Source organism: Saccostrea cucullata, unplaced genomic scaffold (assembly GCF_032062105.1).
Source record: "Saccostrea cucullata isolate Sc308-1 unplaced genomic scaffold, CSIRO_AGI_Scuc_v1 ctg573, whole genome shotgun sequence".
Classification (NCBI taxonomy): domain Eukaryota; kingdom Metazoa; phylum Mollusca; class Bivalvia; order Ostreida; family Ostreidae; genus Saccostrea; species Saccostrea cuccullata.
Window position 1 is genome coordinate 46,797 of NW_026921228.1, and position 22,688 is coordinate 69,484.

General features: G+C 35.1%; 2 protein-coding genes across 4 annotated transcripts in view; one reads left to right on the plus strand and one right to left on the minus strand.

Annotated features, from left to right (window-relative positions):
* The first annotated feature begins 200 nt into the window (after positions 1-200).
* LOC134259513 (uncharacterized) lies at positions 201-16,241 on the plus strand. Its single transcript, XM_062742097.1, has 12 exons — positions 201-1,484; positions 8,915-9,071; positions 12,272-12,382; positions 12,634-12,763; positions 12,886-12,967; positions 13,125-13,317; positions 13,472-13,527; positions 14,003-14,153; positions 14,266-14,417; positions 14,524-14,703; positions 14,810-14,907; positions 15,051-16,241. The coding sequence occupies exons 1-12, from the start codon at positions 501-503 to the stop codon at positions 15,772-15,774; spliced, it is 3,018 nt and encodes a 1,005-aa protein (XP_062598081.1). The 5' UTR covers positions 201-500; the 3' UTR covers positions 15,775-16,241.
* Positions 16,242-19,601: 3,360 nt separating this feature from the next.
* LOC134259514 (stromal interaction molecule 1-like) overlaps positions 19,602-22,688 on the minus strand; it is a 41,233-nt gene continuing 38,146 nt past the window's right edge. For all 3 annotated transcript variants that reach the window (XM_062742098.1, XM_062742100.1, XM_062742099.1), the window contains one exon: positions 19,602-22,521. In XM_062742098.1, the coding sequence (XP_062598082.1) occupies positions 22,137-22,521 (385 nt within the window). In that variant the 3' untranslated portion in view covers positions 19,602-22,136. The remainder of the gene's footprint in view (positions 22,522-22,688) is intronic.

A 22,688-nucleotide genomic window follows, 5' to 3' on the forward strand; every position in this document is an offset into this window, starting at 1 on the left:
AGCTTTTTATGTCAACAAAGATAAAAATCTAACAGAGTAGAAATAATTTCTTTCCCTACGGGGTTCCACAAAATCCAGCGGACCTGAAACAAGATACCTGTTTATTGCCCTATAATGACTCGATTCGGTTGGTTGATCCGCTGTGACAGGCCCGTTTCACAGCTTGGCGCGGTAACTCCGCCCACCAAAAATAAACCACTTGTCGCTCCATATACGAGAGAAATTATCTGTACTTCATATGTAGGTCGAATAGGGACCACTATCGGTTGGGGATATTATTTACATAGTTAAAATTTTGTGTACAAACCATATACTGGATTTTACTTATTTACATTTTGTGTATTGACTTTTTCAACGCAAGGAATAATGTCTCAAGGATTGCTTTACTAAAATTCGTTTTTTTAAAAAAAAGATTTATGTGCACATGTTGTAAATTATATTAAAAGATTGGAAGAGACATAGGAAGACTGCTGAGGGCTCATGTGTAAGTGAAAGCAAAAATGACAGTCCACGGGCAGTGGTCGAGTGCCCAAAACAAAATGAAGATGCTACCCTCCAATCAAAACGGGTACATGAACTCAGCAGCGTACCCCCAGGACTCTCAACTGAGTGTGAGTAGGTCCTGGAATGGACTCGTCTTCCAAGTATCCCCCATCAGAAATGGATACACAAATGGACATACAATGGTCTCTCCATTGGTGTGCCAGGAAAACGGCTCAGATTCGCCAAGGTCTGGGATGTCCACCCCGGATAAAATGTTGGACTCTCCATTCGTTCCAGTTTCCAAACCCCGGTTTTCCATAGGATCAGACGATGTTGAGGAAGCTTCCTATTATTCCCAGTTTGATTATTTAGAACCAGAACAGGAATATGTGACTTTGGACAATAACTACCTCGTGACTACCACTAGTACGCCAGCATATACAAGACATCTTTCCATGCTGGACTTCAAAAGAAATCAGCTGAACAATTCTACGAGATCGGATAAATCCCGACAAGTTCCTTTTAGTGCTCACAATCAAGTGTTCATTGACAAAAACCTAGATCAATCTTATAGCAAACAGAAATCCCTTAAAAGAAAAAGTCTTAAGAAAATAGCGGAGAACATTGGGTCAGTGCTAAGTTTGTCCCCCAGAAAAGATGGAAATCCAAAGTTGTTTTCTCCCCGTGAGGAGACAGTTTGTGTCAAGAGGGAGAGAAGTAAATCAGTGGGGGACCTAGAAATGTTTGAGGACCTAATGGGACAGAGGACTGTGGGTCAGGAGGGTGGGGACGGGGAGGGACTGGGACATTATAGTGATGACGATGTGGACGGTGATGATTATGGATTTCTTAGTTACCCATTTTCTTCCTCCTCCTATCTTTCTGTAGCAATGAACAAGACGAAATCCCCCACACCCTCCCACCGTATCCTGCCGCGGATACGGAGAAGCAAGACCAAGCCTCTCCCTGGGGCCCAGCACGCATGCATGTGGAGCTCACAGGTGAGTCAAACTATTCTAATATTTGCATTAACATTTCATATTTGCTGTGTGCGCATTTGCATCTTTGCATAGAAAACGCGTTCTATTTGACATCCCAGAAAATATGCAATCGATTTACGTTGGACATAAGACAGCTAAAAATATCAGGTTTGGTAATAAATTAAATTTCTGTACATAATTTATTGATGAGGTTTAACAGATGTTTAGATATATATCTTGTCACAATTTCCATAGCAAATTAATAGATCAAGTTGTTTTACGTAAGATGTAGATGATGACGACATGATATTGGGACTTCTCGTGTCTCGCATTACGCCCTCACCTTAACGGTTACATCCGAAAAGTGCACTAGGGGGTAAACGGTTTTCGTAACTGACTATTTTCCACTAGGGGGCCGGGGTCAGTCTAAGTTAAAAATTCACGTTACACATGTAAGGGACATCTTTATCTATAGTAATGCTCTCTACAACATTACATTTATGGCCAGGTGAACTATATTTAATTTCTTTGGAACGCGGATAATGTTTGTGATTATGGTAGTATAAATCATAATCGCCCCTATTTAGCCTAAGCCTCTCGTATACACAGGCCCAATTTCGGGATTTGGGGAAATAGACCAAACTGTTTATTTATTTCATGCCAAGAGAGTTTAGATGTAGCAACTATTGGACCGGAATTAAGTCATTCCTTGCATGACGAAGGGGATTACATTCTGATTAATTCAATTTTTGTCTCTTGGAATTCTTCGCAATCTATCTTCTCCTACCGTGACCTCAATTATTTCATCATTTGTCGTTAATTCGTTGGGGGTTTATCTAACCTGTGTCAATATTAGAATTTGTCAACTGTTGACAAGAGACTCTACAACTGTTTACAGTTTTATCTACAGCTCTGGGTTTTCTATTGTTAATATGTAACATCCTCCTTCGCTATTACTTCAATAGAACTTATTCAACAAGTGAATCAAGATACCGTCTCCATGTCGGGAACGTCAAACTGAAGGTGTCAGATCTGGTTCAATCTTTTTGTTTCCTCACCTCATGGCTCTGGTCGCGTGGGCAACTGCAAATCGATCTATTCTTTGAATATATTCTGTTTGTAATTGAAAATATCTCAGCTTATTCATTTCCAGAAACGCACTTCTGCACCCTTCATAATTTATCTTTTTATTCTTAGTTGTAATGTGAATGTCTTCGTCCCACCCGTATTCGTATTAATGGTCAATGTAGCGTGGAATATTTCTCACAAATCTTTGAAAAACTGTGTCACCCTTGCATCGTCTTTAGTTTCCAGTAGGCTTCAGGAGCCCATGAGCTTCTTTGTGAGATGATAAACGAGTATTTTATCTTTGTGTTTGATCTTAGACATCTTTGTTTTTACACTGTTGAACAAAAAGGGGTGTTGTTAGCAGGTTACCTTGGCGTAAACCGGGATAAAACAATCTCCCTGTTAAGATCAACATTTCCCCTCTCATTTCATGTTGACAAAGTTGTCTAAGAATGATAAAGAATTAGTTTAAATCTTTAAGGTTGGGCTTTATATCAGAGGACTCCTAGCAGATGTGCTGTAAACGGTCTTTAAATAGGACTTGAAGTAGATGTCCCCCCATCTCTCTACATGTTTGTTGACACAAAAGAGACACACCAGCCGAAAACCAACACTCCTCTGCCTTTAAAGTTAATTTTCGGTGTGAATTTTCGAGGACCGTAACTTATTTAGGTGTTTCATGTCTATAAAAGGTTAAAATACTAAATGATGTTTACTTAAATTAACTGCCAAGATGCCAGCCATGTCATAAACTAACATTCAAGGCCAGATTCCGGCCAGGGCTTGTTTGGGTCGGGCTACAGGATGAATGGGAATCCATTAATCTTAGAAGGAAATTAAAGGTGTGTTACACTAATTAGTTCTCATAAATATTACCCTTGTCCCGCACCGAACAAATTGGAATATTAAAAGGTCAACTGACCGTAGCCAGTGCAGGTTCAATCTTGTCCAAATGATTAGACCCACACCGCAAAAGAGATTTTCGTTTAAATTTTTCTTTTTGGGCTGAATAACTTTTATTTATTCAAAATTTAAGCATGCGGCATGAAACGGTACTGTATGCAACGCATGTAAATGTATTTTTGGAATCATTAGTGTGCACGAATAATAGTAACATGACATATGCAATCTGCTTAAATTGTTGGAAGGAAACGTTAAGAAAGATTTATGAGATTTATGAGCATAAATTTAGGTTTCAAAAGAAGATAGAAACATTGACCGAAAGATTGTTTGTTCTGTATTGAAATGCAAAGTACCTGGGGTTCAAAAACCCAGGAATACAAACGACTTGAATAACGCTTTAGAACAACATTTATATAGGGATGAGAGTGGGGGCCAACACACCTGTTTTTCCAGAGAAAAGAAAGCTAGAACTGAGAGAGAGATTCTTCTAGCAAAGAAGTACTCTCCTTTGGTCCTCTAAAGGGTAGATGGGAATATTGTATAGGGACCATAGAGTATAGGGACCATAGATTCCTCTAGTGAAGAAGTACTCTCCTTTGGTCTTCTTCAGGGTAGCTGTGAACATTGTAGGAACCATAGATTCTTCTAGTAAAGGGACTACTCTCATTAGGTCCTCGGAAGGGTAGCTGTGAACATTGCAGGGACCATAGCACACCTGCCTGTATTGGATAACATGTCGAAATCTGTCTCCAAGCGTCAGCTTGCCTCTGGTGGCAATTGTAACCTAATACACAATGACTGGGTTGGTTTCTGGATACTAAGTAGCTAATTCTAACAGGGGGCATTCTTATGTTAATTGTCAAAACCTTAATTATTTATGTCGATCCAATAAATTAAAAACTGACTTTCTCAACCACAGTGATATCGTTCTCACAGATGGTGTTCGAGGTGGAAAATTGGAATCGAATCCCAATATCCTACATCTATACCAGCGGCATTTGATATGTATGACTTAAAATTAAGCATTATTAGGTGGTGTCGTGTTCTCTATTATCTTCGAATAATCAAATATCGTTTTATAATTCCAAAACAGAGGAATTAACACATAATTACACGCGACCATGAAACTGAAAGCCTTGACTCAACAACTGGGTATATCGTTTAGAATTTTTCAAGTTTATCGAGGGGGCAATCTTAAATCATTTTCTCACGCACGTGGTAAAATATAGCAATACACATTCTACAACCAATAGTCATTCCACGCGATAAGGCACCCAGCACCTCTTTCTGGAATCCCGGCTTTGGAATGAGTTCACCCTTTGTCACCGATATCGAGGGTATTTATCGCGATACGAAGGGGGGTCCCTCTGATCTCGTTAAACATTCAGTTCCTATTGAAATACCTGACAAGAAGATTGGGGCTCAAATTATACGAAATTTACAAACACTATAATTGCAAATCACCATTTCATGCGAATTAAGTTACGATCCCGCCTTTTATTTGGAGGTTAATATCTCTTTCCAATTTACTTATCTTTACTTATCTAAAACAGCAGGGATAGGGGAGAAAATATTCCCGGATTACGTGGTCTTGTGTTGTGTATCGCCATCTACATCTTGACCAAAGGGACATGTTAAGGTCCGATTATTAGGGTGACATTCTAGACAGATATTTGGATAATTGTGTAATCTTCGCGTCTGTTTCATAACCCTATACTGTACAGCTCAATGATCATCAATGTTACTAGACAATAAAAAGGTGTCTGGTTTGTAAATAGATTTAACGATATAGGCAACAAACATTTTTGTGTTTTTTTGGTATAAAAATGATTTCCACAGGTTTAGAGTTATTGTAGAAAGAAATGAGAGGTCGTTCATCAAATTTCGTGATACAGTTCACACGCAATCAATCAACAGGTTGTATTATCATGCAAAAAAAGAAATCTTAAAAATGTTTGAGTTACTTGGATCGTTTTCATATATCACAACACCTGTTTTTAATGAATTTTTCTTCTACGAAAACAAAAAGGGAAGATGTAAGATGTCAGTTATTTTTTTTGATGAATTTATGAAAACAAATTTCTTGACAACCGTGCATATTAAAATGAATGCTGGATGTGTCTCATGACAAAAAATGGCCACCGGTAAGGCACGCCAGATCATGCTTTACTCCCTGGGACTGGTTCATTTATTTAATGACTAAGTGGGTCATCTAAGATTCAGGGACGTGTGTTCTATCAAATACCACAAAAAAGCTCGAGTAGGAACATAGTCAAAAGAAATCCTTAGGTCCATGCATGAGTAAACGGTCAATTTTCCCCCGGGGTTAACTTATTTTCCCGCGAAATTGTAGCGTGAGTAATCAAGCATGGATTGCTCTGAGATGGAAAGTTACAAATTGCCCAGGCAATTTTGTGCTTGGTGCGTTCTGATCAGATGACTGTTGTTACTACACAAAATTCAGATCATACAGATCTATTACAATGTGAATCCACAATATCATCACTAATAGAAGGATTGTATAAAATATCTTCACGATTTGGAAGGCCACTAGTAAACGGATTATCAGAATAAATACAAAAATAATAAATGTAACAATTCAAAATATGTTTAAAAGAAAACAGAATATTTTACGTGATACACTAATTAAGTATAGTTGTGCAGTAGCATAATATCGTGACAAAGGTGTAAAGCAGGGAATGTCGATATGTGCATTACTGTCCCTGTTAACAATGACTTAATGGAGTGATGTAACATATGTCGTGTTTGAATAATATCGCATTCAACACATAAATATGCCATACTTACACATGTCATTGCTGTGGGGTCAGGCCAAATGAGATTCTTGGTGTCTGCGCCCTTGTCCAGCTGTCTGTTAGAATCATTAGAAAATGTGCATGAACATAATGAATTATTATTGATACATTTATCATTAACAGTTGGGAAATTCCCTTCTGATGAGCACAGACCCCCTGCTTAGAAAAATAACTTTTTGTGGTTAACATAATTGTATAACAGCCATGTCTTTAACTGAATTATCTGCATTTGGTATGAATTGGATTTTTTCTTTGTATAATTTTCTGATATCTGACCAATACACAGAGTCAGTGAAACACCCGGAAAGAAAATATTCGTGTTATATGGTTCCCTCGGGCAATGCTTGGCTTATTTGTGGCAGAACACACTTGTTTCTGAATGTTTGCGGGATTCCTATCAAAATTAGTATGCAGTTAGATCAATCTGCCTTGTGGCTGTCCTTGCTGGTCGTGTATTGCGATCAAGGGCCTTGTATGTAATACTGTGTATTTAAAAATTATATGTATCACAGAACAAATGGTGGCAGAGGTGGGAGGGGGAAAGGATAAATTTGAAATAAATCAGAGGGGGGGAATTAAATGAGGAAGAGAGGGAGAGATGAAGTATTAAGGAATATATAGATAGAGGGGAAGGATAGAATAGGGTTAATCTTTAAATAAATCAGAGGGAGATCGGAGAAAGGTGAGGAGAGACAGAAATATAGCTAGAGGAATCGGTGCTCTCAATTTTGGTAGTAAAGGATAAATTGACTTTACTTTGGGTCAATCAGTCCTCTAATTCTCTAAAGATGTCAAATTTTATTACAAAGTCGTGTTAATTTACAACATTGCAAGAATTATTAAAGTCTCAAATTCAACAACACAGTTTATCATATATGCATAGGAAATTCAAGATGACACACTGAATTCAACTTGTAATGGAACACACTGTACCCAATGTATTAAGAAGATAATCTCTGGAACATTAATTTATCCTTGTCCAAGGGCATATTATAGCAAAGACTGTTTGAAGGGTATTCAGAAATAGAGCACTGTCATTCGTTGCCCGAGCATTCTCTTCAAGGTCGACATCTGAGCTGTCAAATCCGAATCGTATTTAACGATGAAATAAAAGAAAGCAAAGAAAACTGTCTCTAGTGAAAACTGAACCATGCAGGGGTCGCGTATGAATACTAATGATGTACAATGGCTGAAATGACAAAAGAAAAAAAGTACCTGGCGACAGGAGTTTAGCAGCGAACAAGAAAACTCCGAGGTCATTAAGAATTGTGAAATATGGGCTAAAAATTATCTGCGCAGTGTTAATTGCACGAGTGACTAGGTAATAAATGAAAAAAAAGAAATGGAATAGAATTTTTTGGAACCTCTTGTAAAATATGGGCGGTTGCTCAAGAGGCAATAAAAGAATTAAGTTTAAGTACTTGTTGAAAGTTCTACTCTAGCATTAACACTGAAAACCTCGATCAATTTCATTCAATGATTGTCTACTACTAGTTGAGAGCACCCTGACTCCATTTACAATACTTGTTTGTGTGTGAAATAATTCATATTTTCCCATCTACGTACCACCAAGGGAGACATCCTTTCTAATGTTTCTTTGTCTCCGGGTCAATATTTCAGAACTAGGTTTAATAGCGACCCGCTCTCCTACCCATAATGCCAGCTTCAATGTAAAATGATAGATAGCCTGCTCTCAATAGTTCTCATTTCATTTATAAAGAATTTTTATAGAATTTAATGTAAATTTTATACGAACTTAAAGAAAATGTAAACATATTTTTAACTGATCTTATCTGATACCCCAAAAACATATTTATTATGTGGAGCAAATAAAAAGTTGTATTATTTTGCATTGCCATGCAGAGCTCAAATTATGCCCTTTAAAGCGAAGGAGACTCAGAGATAATAAGATCCGTGGGTACCAAGCCTCCGTCTCCCCGTGTACCAAAATCTCCATACAATGCATCCATTTTACGACACATGACTCGTCAATGGATTTTTATGACAGTCTGTCAGAAAAAAAAAATTCTCGAAGATTTATAACTTTATGAATCCCTGGTTTTATTTTTATGGTTTATGGACTTTCTAACAGTAATCAGGCACAGAAGAGGCACTTTGACATGCAGTGCCTTTGTATAGAACAGAGATAAAGTCTTTATGAGAACTACTGTCAATATGACCTGTTTAGCAGTTTTATTGCATGCTTTGCAGTTTTAATTCATCCATTATACAAATAAATATTGAGCAAAAATAACCGTCACTTTTGAAAAAGGAACGATAAAATTAGTAACAACGAAGGGGGTGCTTTCCTCCTTTACTGCCGCAAAAATTTCCCAGGATTAGGCTCCGGACAATGCATGTTTTTATTGCAGATTTTTCATTTGATTCCTCGGGGAAGGTTTTTTCATAAGACCGAGACAAGGCGCCAGTCGTCTTAGCTTCCACTGTCCAAGATAAACAATCAGGGGATAATCCCATGCATCCACTGTCATATTTTACATGCCGCATGATGTGTTTTGCCATTTATTTAACTAAATATGTTACATCATATAAAATTCGCTATTGAAATATTTAATACATAACACAGGTCAAGATTTAATTGTTTGGATAAAAGTTAAAACACATTTTTTTAGTATTTTACACGTGATTTTTTGACTGTTGCAGGGACATTGCACGTGGACCAGTTTGAGTGGCCGTCGGGTGGAACTTCGGCCGTTCTGTCTTCTACAGATTACGGATGCTGAGAGGCACGTTTTACATAAAATCGCCTTATCTCGACTACAGGCGCTCAACCTAGGCTGTCCAATAGTTATCCCAAAAGGTAAAAACTCTCACGCTACTTTGTGCTCTTTCCAAAGAGATGTCTACCCCACCAAAAGAATGTAATTTTTCGTTTGTTAGATGTTTCAGGGTTATATAAGTGGTTCCTCCATTTCCATCTTTATTTAACCATAAGACTCAAGTAAAGAAATTCAACATTTCTCTAGTTAATAATTTAATAAAAATACATTTTAGTCAGTATTTTGTTGAAAATGAAAAGTTCTTATTATAAGAAAAAACTGCAAAATATGGTTTTTATTAAGGCTAGGGTTCAATGGTTCGTATAAGTTATACCTGTAAATCTTGCAATTTTTTCGGCCATCAAAAGTCTGTCACATCTTGGATGTAATTTCCCCCCAAATTTTGTTGGCTATTCAACATAGGTGTGGTTTGATAGAACCTCTTTGAAGCATTTTCGAATAATCAAGTGTGAAATTCCACGTAATGAACTTAAACTGACCTTAATGAAGGTTTATAGACAACAATTCTGAACTATATCGGGGTATGAACTTTTGGTTTGAAATTTAAGGAGACATAGAGATACAAGGCGTCTGCAAAAACAAATTAACTTTAAAAGAACTCCATTTTCGCACAATTGTAGTCGGTCGTGTTTCAAATGAACGATCAAATGAGTTGAACATGCCTTCTCATAATCACATCGTAAATTATTTAGCGTCTTCAGCTTTAATGCTCATTTTTCGTACGTTTGTCGGAGCAGAACTGGTTTCAGATGAATAAGATGATTTCTAAGGAATTCCATTGTAAGACCCGGTAAAGGGGTAGAATCTTTTACACAGAAACATGAATGGCCCCAGATAATTCGGAGGAATATTTTTTCATCCTAACCACACAGAAACAAAACCTAGATGCAATGAACTGTGCTACTCTATGAAAAATCGGTCAATGGTAATATCAAGGAACAAAAAGTTAAGATTTTTATCGTGAGATACGATCGACCTTTAAATATTTTTGTTGTTTAGAAAACAAATAAATATAACAATTATCTAAATTAACATAATTTGGGATAGGTGTTTTTCTATCATTTTAAAGTTTAAAGGCATTTCTCTGACTAAAATCTATTTGTTTTCAAATGTGCTTAGATTTAAAATTTTCGCATTTAAATTAACACGACGTCGTGGATTCTAGTTTATTTTCGGGTTCATATCTTATTCTGTACGAAATCTGTCTAAATCAATATATTCTACACACAGGTGTTTCATACACAAATTGATTTTAGTAATGACATTTTGTCACCGTGATATATTGCTGCAAGTATTATGGTAATTTAAACAGAAATATGTTCACAACACAAATATTCCAAATGATCCAAACAGTCAGAAATGGCAATATTTTACAAGGACACGTTAGACCAATATCTGTTTATTTTCACTTATTGTCAGATAGCGATTGTTTTGCTGTCCGATTCTTGTTATGTTGTAAGGCTATGAAATAGATAGTCTAATCACCCACCAAAACTACAGTCATAAAATTCGACATAAAAACGTGGACAGTCCCACAAGATTAGTGTGTAGACAGTGGCCTTAGACCGCATATCGGGAATCCCTGGGCCATAAAAAATCGACAGGCCCGTGAGGCCGAAGGGGGGTAGTGACTCCCACGTGTCCAAGTCCACATGGAACCCACAAAACACAAAATTTTAAGACTCTGAAAACTACAGATCTTAAAAGAGATATTCAAACTTTTAATATTTTCCTAATGATAATGAGATGCTTGGAATTTTTCCATTCTTCCCAGGGGTTAATTGCATTAGCTAATTTACGGATTTTTCAAGTCCGTCCGAGCGATAACTGGGACTAGAATGCCTTTCATGAACCCGAAGTTGTCCAAACAATGAACATAATTTGCAATATTCTTCCAAGTTAAATATGTATTGTACCAATTGAATTTCGAGTTATCGCGTTCTGGCATATTTTAAGAAGAAAATCGTAGCATGAGTCATTGACTAAACATTCCAAAATTAGTAATTAAGCCGGGAAAGATTTGCTTAAGATTATTTGCTATAATATGCTTATTAAATAAACTATGGAATATTATATGCATTGTCTGAACAGGCGATTCAACTCTAAACTGTTTACTTTTACATGATTATGAATGGAGAACTTTTAAGAATGGTGACCATGGAACGTTGTTATGTCATCACATAGTACGGTCAGCGTTAATGCCAACAAAAGATTCAATTAAATGACCACAACAAAGACTGCTCGAAGTGTACAATAAACTAAGTCAAAATTCAAAAATTGGTCCCATTCATAATTCTGTATTAAATCTAGAATGTAATCATGCACTTTATTGCGTTAAAACTTGATAGATTTGTGTACATGTACTTTTGTGCAAAACTAGCATGCACAGGTTTCTTGTTTTTGATCCTATTCCCGGCAAAGATTTTATTTCAGGCTGAATTTGTCCAAAGATGGGATACCCCCGCTGAAAAAAAAGATTCTATTTCTAATTGACAGTCCATTAAAATAATAAAGGTATAAATAATGGAAATAAAAATCATTAACGTTTAGTGCTATACCTATAATTTTTAACAATATACCATGTACGTGTGAGGTAAAACCCCGAAAAAAAGAAACTATATGTCCGTAATGATGGAAAATACCCTTTAAAATTTAATGACATATTCGTTTCTTATTGAGAAGCATATAAGCTATAAAAGCGGGAGATGGTATCAAAATGATATTGCATTAAAATAATTTTTCATGATTTCGATCAAAGGGAAAAAAATAAACATTCCTCCAGCAATTGGGGCGCATCTTGTTATTTCCGGAACGAAAGGGAACCCCTCATCCATCACGTTACAGTACATTCCAAAGTTACTAATGACGCCAACTCACTAGGGTGACGACGTAGCCACCTAATTATCTCATTCATATCGTGATCTACATAATTTGATATCAGTTGCCAACATTTTTTTATTTATATCAGCATCACGGAAGTTGACATCGTCTGTCGCCCACAAAAATATTTTTTCACCACCCAATGCCCATAAATAACATTATTTATAAAATTTTACAATGTATATCATTAATAAACTTGCATTTCTGATGAGATGTCATATATTTAATTTATTCATTGTATACATCAATTTAAAATAATACATATTTGTCATTTATAGTGTATTTTAATTGCAAAAATGGATGTTTATTAATGTTTTATGTCAATTTATGTTTCTTCCAGAATCTACTGACTGTCGGCGACCAAAACGACAAATCTTGTCGTTTAAAAGGAGTAAATCTGCAAACTTAGCTTCCATCATCGACAAGGTCAAATCAGATGGTGATAACAAAGGTAAAACACCGTTAAAGATCTCGGTCTTTTATTTTGGGGCAATATTTTAAAAGAATGTCAGAAGTAGATTTTGGCCAAAAAAAAATTCTAGAAACAATTACGGTTCTTAAAAGTGATAACGCATGATGTCTTCTAGCATAAATTCAATTGTTTTATTTTAATAAATGTCTGTTGCCTATTTTCAATGAACTAGCTACATGCATGCATTAAAATGTTTTTCCCTTCACTAACCCCTATTTTATTCTTTGTAGAGCATCAACCCGTCGGATTGGTTTTCGGAATACCTTTGGCGAAATGCATTGCAAACGATATTGACTTGCAGAAGAAAAGAAGTGCTAAAAATGAAAACAATGACGTCATTATTCATCGTAGAGAACCAAGGTATGCCACTTCAATTTAAAATATCAATATATATACAAATACATATACATTTTAGTAATTCAAATCTATTTTTAAATACTTATCTGAAAATGTTTTACATATATATACATGTGTAATTTCAGGAAATCCAGTAGTTCGTCACAGGGTTCCACAGATAACTTGAATCAAAATGGAAATACTCTGTCACCCGCGTCAATAAGCAAGGTGCGCTATTAAATATCAATTCTGAAACCAAGGAATAAATGGAGTCGTTCTTGTAGTTTGTCTACACCAATGCTGAATCTTAAATAGAAATTTGCAATAGTTTATGTATACACCATTGCTTCACTTTGAGTTTAAACGATGGCATTCTTGTTTTCAGAGAGTCCCTAGTACCGATTCTTTGTCGGAGTCCGACTGTAGTCGACACACGACAAATTCTAGTCTTGTCGATGCGCTGTCGCTATCGACACGTCCGGAGAGTCTGAAGAATGACCAGCTCTCTTCTTATCCCTCAAGCCAGCCACGTGTTCCAAAAATAGTGCAGACCTGTTTTAAATATCTTGAGGCTTATGGTACGTATATTCCTAATTGCATACCATACTTCTTACAAACTATTTGTATTTCATAAAAAAAATGAATTTAAAAAATGCTAGTACAACAGGTTAATTAGAGATTTCAAATATTCAAAGATGTTTTGTTAAGAAAATCTCGTTCCTCTTTTTCCAGGACTTCAAGTTCTAGGAATTTTTCGTGTTGGGGCATCCAAAAAAAGAGTAAAACAGGTATGACAAAAACTTTTCCATTAAAAGAATTTTAAATAGATGTAAAAATATATTTTGAATGACTTGCTTGAAGAATGTCTTTTATTGTATTTTTACATGGTTAAATGCGTTAATTATGGCATGGTAGATGATTTATAACGATTCAAATATACTCTGTTATTGTCTTGGATATTCCTAAAATAAATGATCTCTTCCTAAAATAGATCACTAAACTCACAAGAACTTCTGTGAATGTAAACAATTGTGCGTTTTGCAAGAAATCTTATTTCTGTAAAGTCATAGCCCTTATTACAATAAATGATATTACAGGGAAAATGTATTTTAAAAAGGGACACAATGTACACATGTAATTTAGTTTCATTATATACCGGTATATATACTGTATATTAAATAAAATGAGTTGACTAATACGTACATGTCCCATGGGGAATAAGAATCATGTTTTAATTACTAATACGATTTTGCTTTATTGCAGCTGAGAGATGAGTTTGATAGCGGCAAAGATGTGAACCTAGACGAATCACAAAACTGTCATGATGTAGGTGCTCTGCTTAAAGAGTACTTCCGGGACCTTCCGGAAGCACTTCTTACACGTGATCTGTATTCAGCATTTGTGGCTACTCGAAGTAAGTGTTTCCTTTCACTCACCTTAAATATTTACTGTCCTCTATGAAAAAATGGATAACTTGACGATAATAGAAATAACTTTTTTGTAAAAATTATTTTTTTTATTTTCAGAATTGCCAAGTAAAGAGGCACGATTAGAGGCTCTTAGTTACCTTGTTTCTCTACTTCCGGTCTCAAACAGAGACACTCTCTGGGCACTTCTCAACTTCCTGTCCACAGTAGATCAACATTCCATGGATAAAGTCGGAGAAGATGGACAAACTGTAAGTTGAATAGAAAAAATATTCAATGAATATTAATTGCAAATGTTTTCTATTGTAAAATTGTTATTTTTTGAATTTGTTTATTAATTGAAATTTTAACCATCAGTTGCCAGGAAACAAAATGGATTCCAACAATCTCGCCACTTTGTTTGGGCCAAACATTCTACACAAGGTGAAAGCTTCTGAAAAAGAATATCAGGTGGAGAGTCTGGAGCGTGCAGAAGAACGGAAAGATGTCATTGACGTCATCAAAGACATGATTGAAAATTACAATCAAATATTCCAGGTGAGGACTCTATCAGATTTCTGAACACCTGCACTTAATGTATTTAATTTTTGTAATTGTTTGTTATTTCTGTTTGAATTCTGATGATTGGTTTGGGTTTTTATAGGTTCGACCGGAAGTGCATGATGAAGTGATTAAATTGTTGGTGGAAACAGACCCTGAAACTGCCGACGATTTGCTCAAGGCTATGTCAAATGACATGGGGTATGTAGGATTTAAATTAGTTTTGAATTTTATAGATATCTCATTATAATGAAATACCTTAAACTGCATGGAGACAACAACATACTATAGTACTCAATATCAATATAACTCAATGTACTCAAAGTATTTTCTTTCTTTTACAGAATTGAACCTGATCCTGACACTACTTCAAGTAGCATTTTTGAGGACAGCGATACAGCCTCACTGCCACGTTCACCCTGTAGTGAAGGGGACTTTAATGCATCTGCAACAAGAGATAGTGCTCTACATCCGCCTCTAAGGAATACTCATAGTGAGGATATAATGACTCCTAAAACGAGGCGGAGATTCTTTTTTTCTAGTAGTGATAGTGACAAAAGTAAAAATAAAACTGACAATAACAATACGGAGAAGGAACGTCCCAAGTTCCGGTTACGCATGGACCGGAGTCCAAGTCCCGGAAATAGAACGAAAATGAGGCCACCGAAGGTGAAAATCTCCTCAGACAGTTCAAGTCCAGAAATTTCAGTCCGTCGTTCTCGCTCAGAATACGTAGATAGACCTCGATCCGAAAACTATTCGAACAGTCTTGCCATTCCAAAACCAAACTACGTCAGACAGAATAGTGCCACAAGTTTTGGTAGTTATGCTAATACCTCATCTAGTGACAGTGTGCCCGACCCCGAGGTATCAGGACAATATTTACTGCCAACGCCTGTATCCACAGATAACTCGCCTTTGTCTAAGAGAATATCCCCGTCCCAGCGCAGGCCGTTAGGGGTGCGGCGTAATGCGTACTCCGGTTGGGAACGTGAGCGGTGGCGGCAATGGGAAATGTTAGCGGCGGAGGGAGGGGACGAGGGGTTTGAGAAAGAGACTCTTGTATGATCCATACTGAACTATGCAATTTATAAACGTTTAGTATGCGTGATAAGTGGAAATATTTATACATTTTGCATTAAACGGGTAAATATCTATGTTCAAATCAGTGCTCTGCAATATATTTGGAAATTATTTCCTGTGCAATATGCATTTGGATTGATGCAATACGATTAGTTTTTGTATTTTATGTTTCTCATTTTGTTCACCCCATGCATTTAGATGTCTCTTCATTGTCTTCCATAATACATTGTTGAAGTTTGAGATTTTTGTCTATGCAAATAAATAGATAAAACTGTTAAGGAAATTTGAACGTGTTCGGATAAAATGTCACATACAAATATGGTTCCTAAATACCAGGAAATGATATATTGTCTTTTTGCAGAAGAGAGATATCAGATGTTCTTTATATTCATTGTTATATTGTTTATGCTTAGTACTTGTTTATAAAATCACAAAATAAATTATTTTACATACGGAAAAAAATGTTCACTATTTTATTGGGACTCTTCAATTTCACACACGTCAACAAAACTAGTATATTTTGTCGAAACAAGGCGGGTAAATATTGAGTAAAAGTACACTCATTTATATGTTAATGGAAAGGAAATCAATTAACTTTCAATCCGATTTTGTCGTAAAATCAGCGTGAAATTATATAGTCCTTTGATGTGGTGGTTACTTCATGCCGGAATATTGAATATTTTGTTTCGGTTGAGTGTTACCTATACAAAACTCTGATGTAGGTTGTACAACTGTGTATCATTACTCCGTTAGATCCCGTTACACTAGAGCTACATACCAAAAACATCTCCGGGGTATTTTCATATCTGTACATCACAACTATTTACAGGAGAGAAATATTTTATAGAGGAAGGTCACAGTGACACAGTTATAAATACTTGTGCATAATTTGTACAAACATTACCTAGAAAAGGTGTAAGAATGTTTTTTTTTTTATTAAGGGTACTAGTATTTGAATTCGTGTACGAATATCAAAACAATTTTAACAAATCAACCCAGATTAAGTAAATGTTTCCACATTATTAAATTAAAGAGGCCATATTTTTGTGTAACAATTTTTAAATACAATTCAAATAAGAATACCCACATTTAAAGAAAGTCATTTTCTTACAATCATAATCTTTAAATATTTGAATGTTTGGTTTTGCACGGTGTTTCTGAACGTCCCTTCGAGAATATTGACATCACCAGTGTCTTGTGGAAGATTGTATTTACATTTGTAGTGCGATTATAATACGCAACGATTCAATTCTAGTAGTTTTTGGCCTGGGGGGGGGGGGGTAAATGTAAAAGACACGTTTCTTTTTTTTTTTTTTACTTTTCCTAGAATGTTAAATATTACACTATTCAGCAAGAAGAAAGAGTAACCGACGGTGAACATACTATAAAGTGCAATTAGTGCACCCACGGGTTTACCAAATGATGTGACATTAATACATTACTTATGTTTTATAACGTGTTCAAAACTGCCTATACGATATATTTTTTTAAAATGTCAAAAATTGTCAGCATGTACATTATGTCATTCAAACCAAGGTAAAAACAAAACTATTTATTATCACAACGAACAACAATGATGGTGCTTGGTACGCGAGTTATCTAATAATTACGACTCTAGAAATACGACGTTTGTCAATATTTTTAGTTAAAGGAATGATAATGGAAAATGGCATCTCCAAAAGTAACAGTTTACATTTGTACATATAGTGACTTAAGCCGCACCTTAAGAAAATTTTTGACAGGTCTTTTCATAAACCATTTACACACTGTACAATAAATATTTATAATTCTATTGTTTATGCAATGTACCCCTAATGATTTGAAATACATGTAGTAGCATACTGGTAATTATTTTTCAATATCAATTAAAGCATTCTTTAAAATATAATTTTGAATCTGTTGGAAATTCGATGGGAACTTTAAATAATTTTGACAGATGGAATGACTTCAGCTTCTCCATCGCGTAGTTATGAGCATCACCTGCATATATGGTGTTTGATCTCCCAAATGATTCGACATTGTTTGCAAACACAACCTTTAGTTTGGATCGTATTTTGTCATAGTAACTATGTAGACAGTCATTGTTTTATATTAACTACTACAAATTACTCTACCTATCTGATCAATGCCTAAGGCCCGCGGCAGGTTACCGATCGACAGGGGATGGTTATTCCTTCTAGGCACCTGATCCCATTCCCAGTGTTTCCAAGGGTCTACATTTTCCCTTGTTCAGATTTGTTTTCTTTACTAAATTTATTAACTTGATCATCATTTGTTATATTTAACATTTACAAGATGTATGTTATGACTAGATACTTTATTTGAATGTATTTCCAGTTTTCTACTGTAATTTTTAGTATACTAAGTACTTAACTTTTCAACATATTTACTGGGAGTAAATGCTTGGTATTTTATGTTGAAAATACAATAGATTATCTTATCATTTACATTCCTATTCAAATTAATTTTTCTCAAAGATTCCAAACTTTTCCTTTCGTGAAATCAGGACCCTTTAATCTTTCAGTTATATTATATACTGTAGTCTTAATTGAAGTCTCTTTTCAATTTGTTGAAACCTATAACAAAACAATGGATGGTGAAATAGTAGATAGGAGAGTACAAATATTCTTTGATCTTCATCCTAAATATACATTATTCAGGATCACTAAACATTTTCGTCAAAACAAAACGTGTGGATTGAGCAAATTATAGAGGAGGGTGCGATTAACTCCTGATAAACAGTCCTGGACAGAGAAAAAAGGACAGTCTTGAAAAAAAGTCAGAGTTTGCATTCTACCACACAATTATACATTTTTTTTTAAGTTTTAAAGCAATCATTATCGTAGAATTCTTTGATTTATTCTTCTTTTTAAATCCTGCAAAATACTTATTTTATTTTATAATATTATCTTAGATGTAGCTTTCCTAGTTCTTATAAAAAGTTTTCAATGGTTTTAAATCAATGGTTACGTCTGAACCGGAGTAAGGCTTCTGTACAATAATACGCAAGTTCAATCAAAGAGAGATAACTCTTATTCATAGCCATTCTTCAAAACATCTGTATGTTTAACGTCCTTTCGAAAATATCACACTTACCAGTGGGGATAATTGTAGAACTGCAGTTAGGCCGAGGACTGCAAATTTAGACCTGTGCTCGGCACTTGGGGACTTTCAGCAGTAATGGATATTTTTCGTGCCAGCACCTATTGCGACAAGGGATTTCGTTTTACACTGCCCCATCCGTAGGACCGGTCCCCATGTCCCGTAGCGACCGTTTGTGTATAAATTTGACTATATGTTCAAACAGAACCTTCAAAGACATTTAAAATGTATATATTTAGGTAAAAGTTGGGATCTCTATCGTGGAAACACACTCAAAGTTCAAACTTTTTCCCAACAGTCCTATTCCATTTTTCTGCTTCAAACAAGTGATCTGATATCACCTTAACTTGACAAGTATAATAAGACCAAGTTGGAATTAACCATAGGTAAATCTTCACCTAATAGCTCATTAATTCAACAGATGTAGAAATGATGCACATCCATTTCAGTCCATCTATGAAAACCCCACCTCCCCTTTTTTCTACCTCATCAAATTTCATACACTGTGGCAAACCAAGAGAACGTTCTCTCTTTGTTCCACATTTGATTACTCTAAAGCAGGCATCTTTCACCTGGATATCTACTAATTCTTTACTTCAACCACACTGAACCCTCTTTACCTGAAGATGCAATGTTGAAAGGGTCAACAGGCATATACAAAGATGTTCTGCTCATGAATGCTAATAAAAAGAACAGAAAAATGTGGCATCTAAAAATTGTGATATTTATTTACAATTCAATAACAGAGAAGTGAAAAAATATCCATAAAATAGGTCTTTTTCATTGAAACAACTGGTAACAAACAGATAATAAATCCAAAATAGAAGTGCTGGTTCAACACATATCTCATTATATTGTTAGCAAATGAACAGCTCATTTCACTGTCAAATAACAATACAGATTAATAATGTTACTTCTACATAGGGTTTAAGTTAACCTGACAAAAAATAAAGCAATGCCTACCAATGTTAAAATAAAGAATGCTGGGTTAAACTGAACAGGGTTCTAGAGGTACAATAGTTGTAAAGGAACTAAGGTACACAGTGAACAAGTGGTCATTTTCCACAAATCTGAACAAAATCATCCTATAATTCATCACCCACAATGGCAAGAGAAAAATTTGGACTACTGCAATTGCACCTGCATGTAAAACATTTAAATACCTGCAAATAAATCATTGCAAAACAGGTGTAAGACACCAATGATACACTATGCATTAATTAAATAAGCAAATTTATAAGCATAAATTAGAAACAGACAGAAACATTAAGATAGTATAAAATAGTGAATATACATGTAATTTAATTTCAGTATGAATAAATCTGCATCACAGAAAAACATGATGAGATTCAATTAATGAATTGCAGTAGTACATCTACAAAAATTAGCTAATACATTTTCCCTGGAACTATGCTATAGACTATGATAAAATGAGTGATATTGGTCACCCTGTGGGAAAAGGAAAGTGAAACTAGAGGACAATTAACAATTAAACCCTGGAGTGGGACTAAGGAATGTAGGAAAACACAGGGACAAATTCATCTTAATAAAAGGATTTTCTGTTGGGGAAAGTCAAAGTGGAAAAATCTGTTACTCAGGGATGAAGATAAAGCAAAGCTATAATCAGCATAAAAAGCATGTGAAACATGGTAGGAATGTTGCAAATCTCCATTTCTTTGAAATAACACAAAACAAAAACTTATGAACACAAATGATTGTCTACACTACTACAAAGCCAAGAGTTGTATAGAAACTGTCTCCATTTAACAGCATAATAATGGAATATTTTACAAATAAATTGTGTTCTGCGACACTATGCTTGCCCTGACTGGCGTGCCAACAGAACTCATTATCTGACGATTTTGGCACAAAAGTCATCTGTCTCACTGACTGAATGAAGCATTTTTATCCAAACACAATTATATCCCAACTTTACCAAGAATAAAGCTTTTTTAATACATAGCCTAAGTTAATGTCTATTGTCTAATAACAACATAGTATGTCAAATTACTTGTGCATTTGTGAGTCTAATACAGTATGTGACATATACAATGACAAATTGACTTACAATCACATGTGACTTGAAGTCAGAGAAGAAAAATAAATAAAAGCTCACACCTGGAAGTTCTCTGTGAAGTGGTATGCTGAACTATATTTAGTTTCACTGACATTTAAAAATATACTGTAAATGATGAACGGATAAGACTCCACTGAAAAAGAGGGGCTGAAAACTGGAGGTGTCCTTCAGCTTGGCATATCAATACACAACTATGACCAGAATCAGTTGAAAAATAATATCAGTGGCAGTAAAAATATTTTTTTTTCTATACAAAGGAGTTTTCCATTAGTACTTCCATATTTTTTTTTCTATGTTTGAAGATAAATATCTTGTATTGCATTTTTAAGTATATCTAAGTTTAAGATACAGTAAACTTTGCACAAACACTAAAAATTAAATATATCTAAATTGAGAAAAAAATTTTTTAGGTACCTATCTAGTGATTTTTTCATTTCCTTATCATTTGTTGACATAATTCTGCTGAATAATATATATGTTTGAAAAATTGAGCATTACCTTGGTAGTACCAATCAGATGAAGTATATCAAATTATCAATAAAATTAATCAAAAAATAAATTTGCATAAATATTGTTATTACATGCTGAACTTTATACATATTCTCTAATATATTACTGGTCATGACTTCCTTCAAGATACTTAATAGATGAACATCAAATGTTTAACATCAGTAATGACAACTGAAACTGGAATAAAACAATTCCTACATAGATTTACAAAAACTAAGAAATCTTGTTTGTACAATAAAATTATAAATGGCCTTAACGAAATGAAAACAAAGTTCAACCATGATAAAGTATGGATTATAAACCATATGAAATACAGGGAAAAAAAGAACAAAAATAAGGCCTCAATGCTTAAGAACCATTTAATCCATAAATGTCTTTATCAATTGCAAAAACTGTATGAAAAAAGCACATGAAAAGCACAGTGAAATAGATTTTAGAAATCTGTTTTAATGTTAAAAGAAATAAAGTGGCACAACACTGTTAGGATTATCTCCCTTCTTTCACATGACCTTCGATTTGACCCTATTCCTTGCAATCATGGGGAAAATATATGACACAACATTTTATGTATGTGTTAATATTTTTTTACCACCGACCTTTCACAGAAACCCATTTATTTGTAGACCTAGATAAACATATCACATCACAGCTTGCCCTTCTATGCCTTTTTCTTCTTGAACAGTTTGAGAAACTGATTTCGTTTTTTCTTGTTTTCTTGTCTCTCCTTGTCCTCGCCTTTGCCACCGTCTACACTAATAGATGTCAACATTAGTTTCTTTATGTTGAGTTCTGACTGGGACTTGGGCATTAGCACGGGACTGGAGTTTTGGGTGATTAGTTTTGTGCTGGGGGGTAGGGAGAAGTTCCCCCCACTGTCCCTCTCGTGGGTGTCTGACCTCTGCCGACTTACGACCCCTCCTCCGTTCATTATGGGAGGGTGGCTGTGTCTGGTCCCTTTGGAGTCCGAGTCGGAATCCTCTGTACGTGTGAGAGTGAGGTCTGTAGATCTGTCCATCTCAGACGATGATGGCGACTCTGATGAACTACAAGAAAGATTTTTTTTGTCAGTCGAACATCTATTTTAGAGCAAATAAAATTAGTAAATTGGTTCAATGAACATCAAACATTTAAAAAATGCTCTTTTTTAAATTTTAAATACCATTTCTAAAAATTTTATTTCTATGGTGAGAGGACAATAACACAGCCAAAA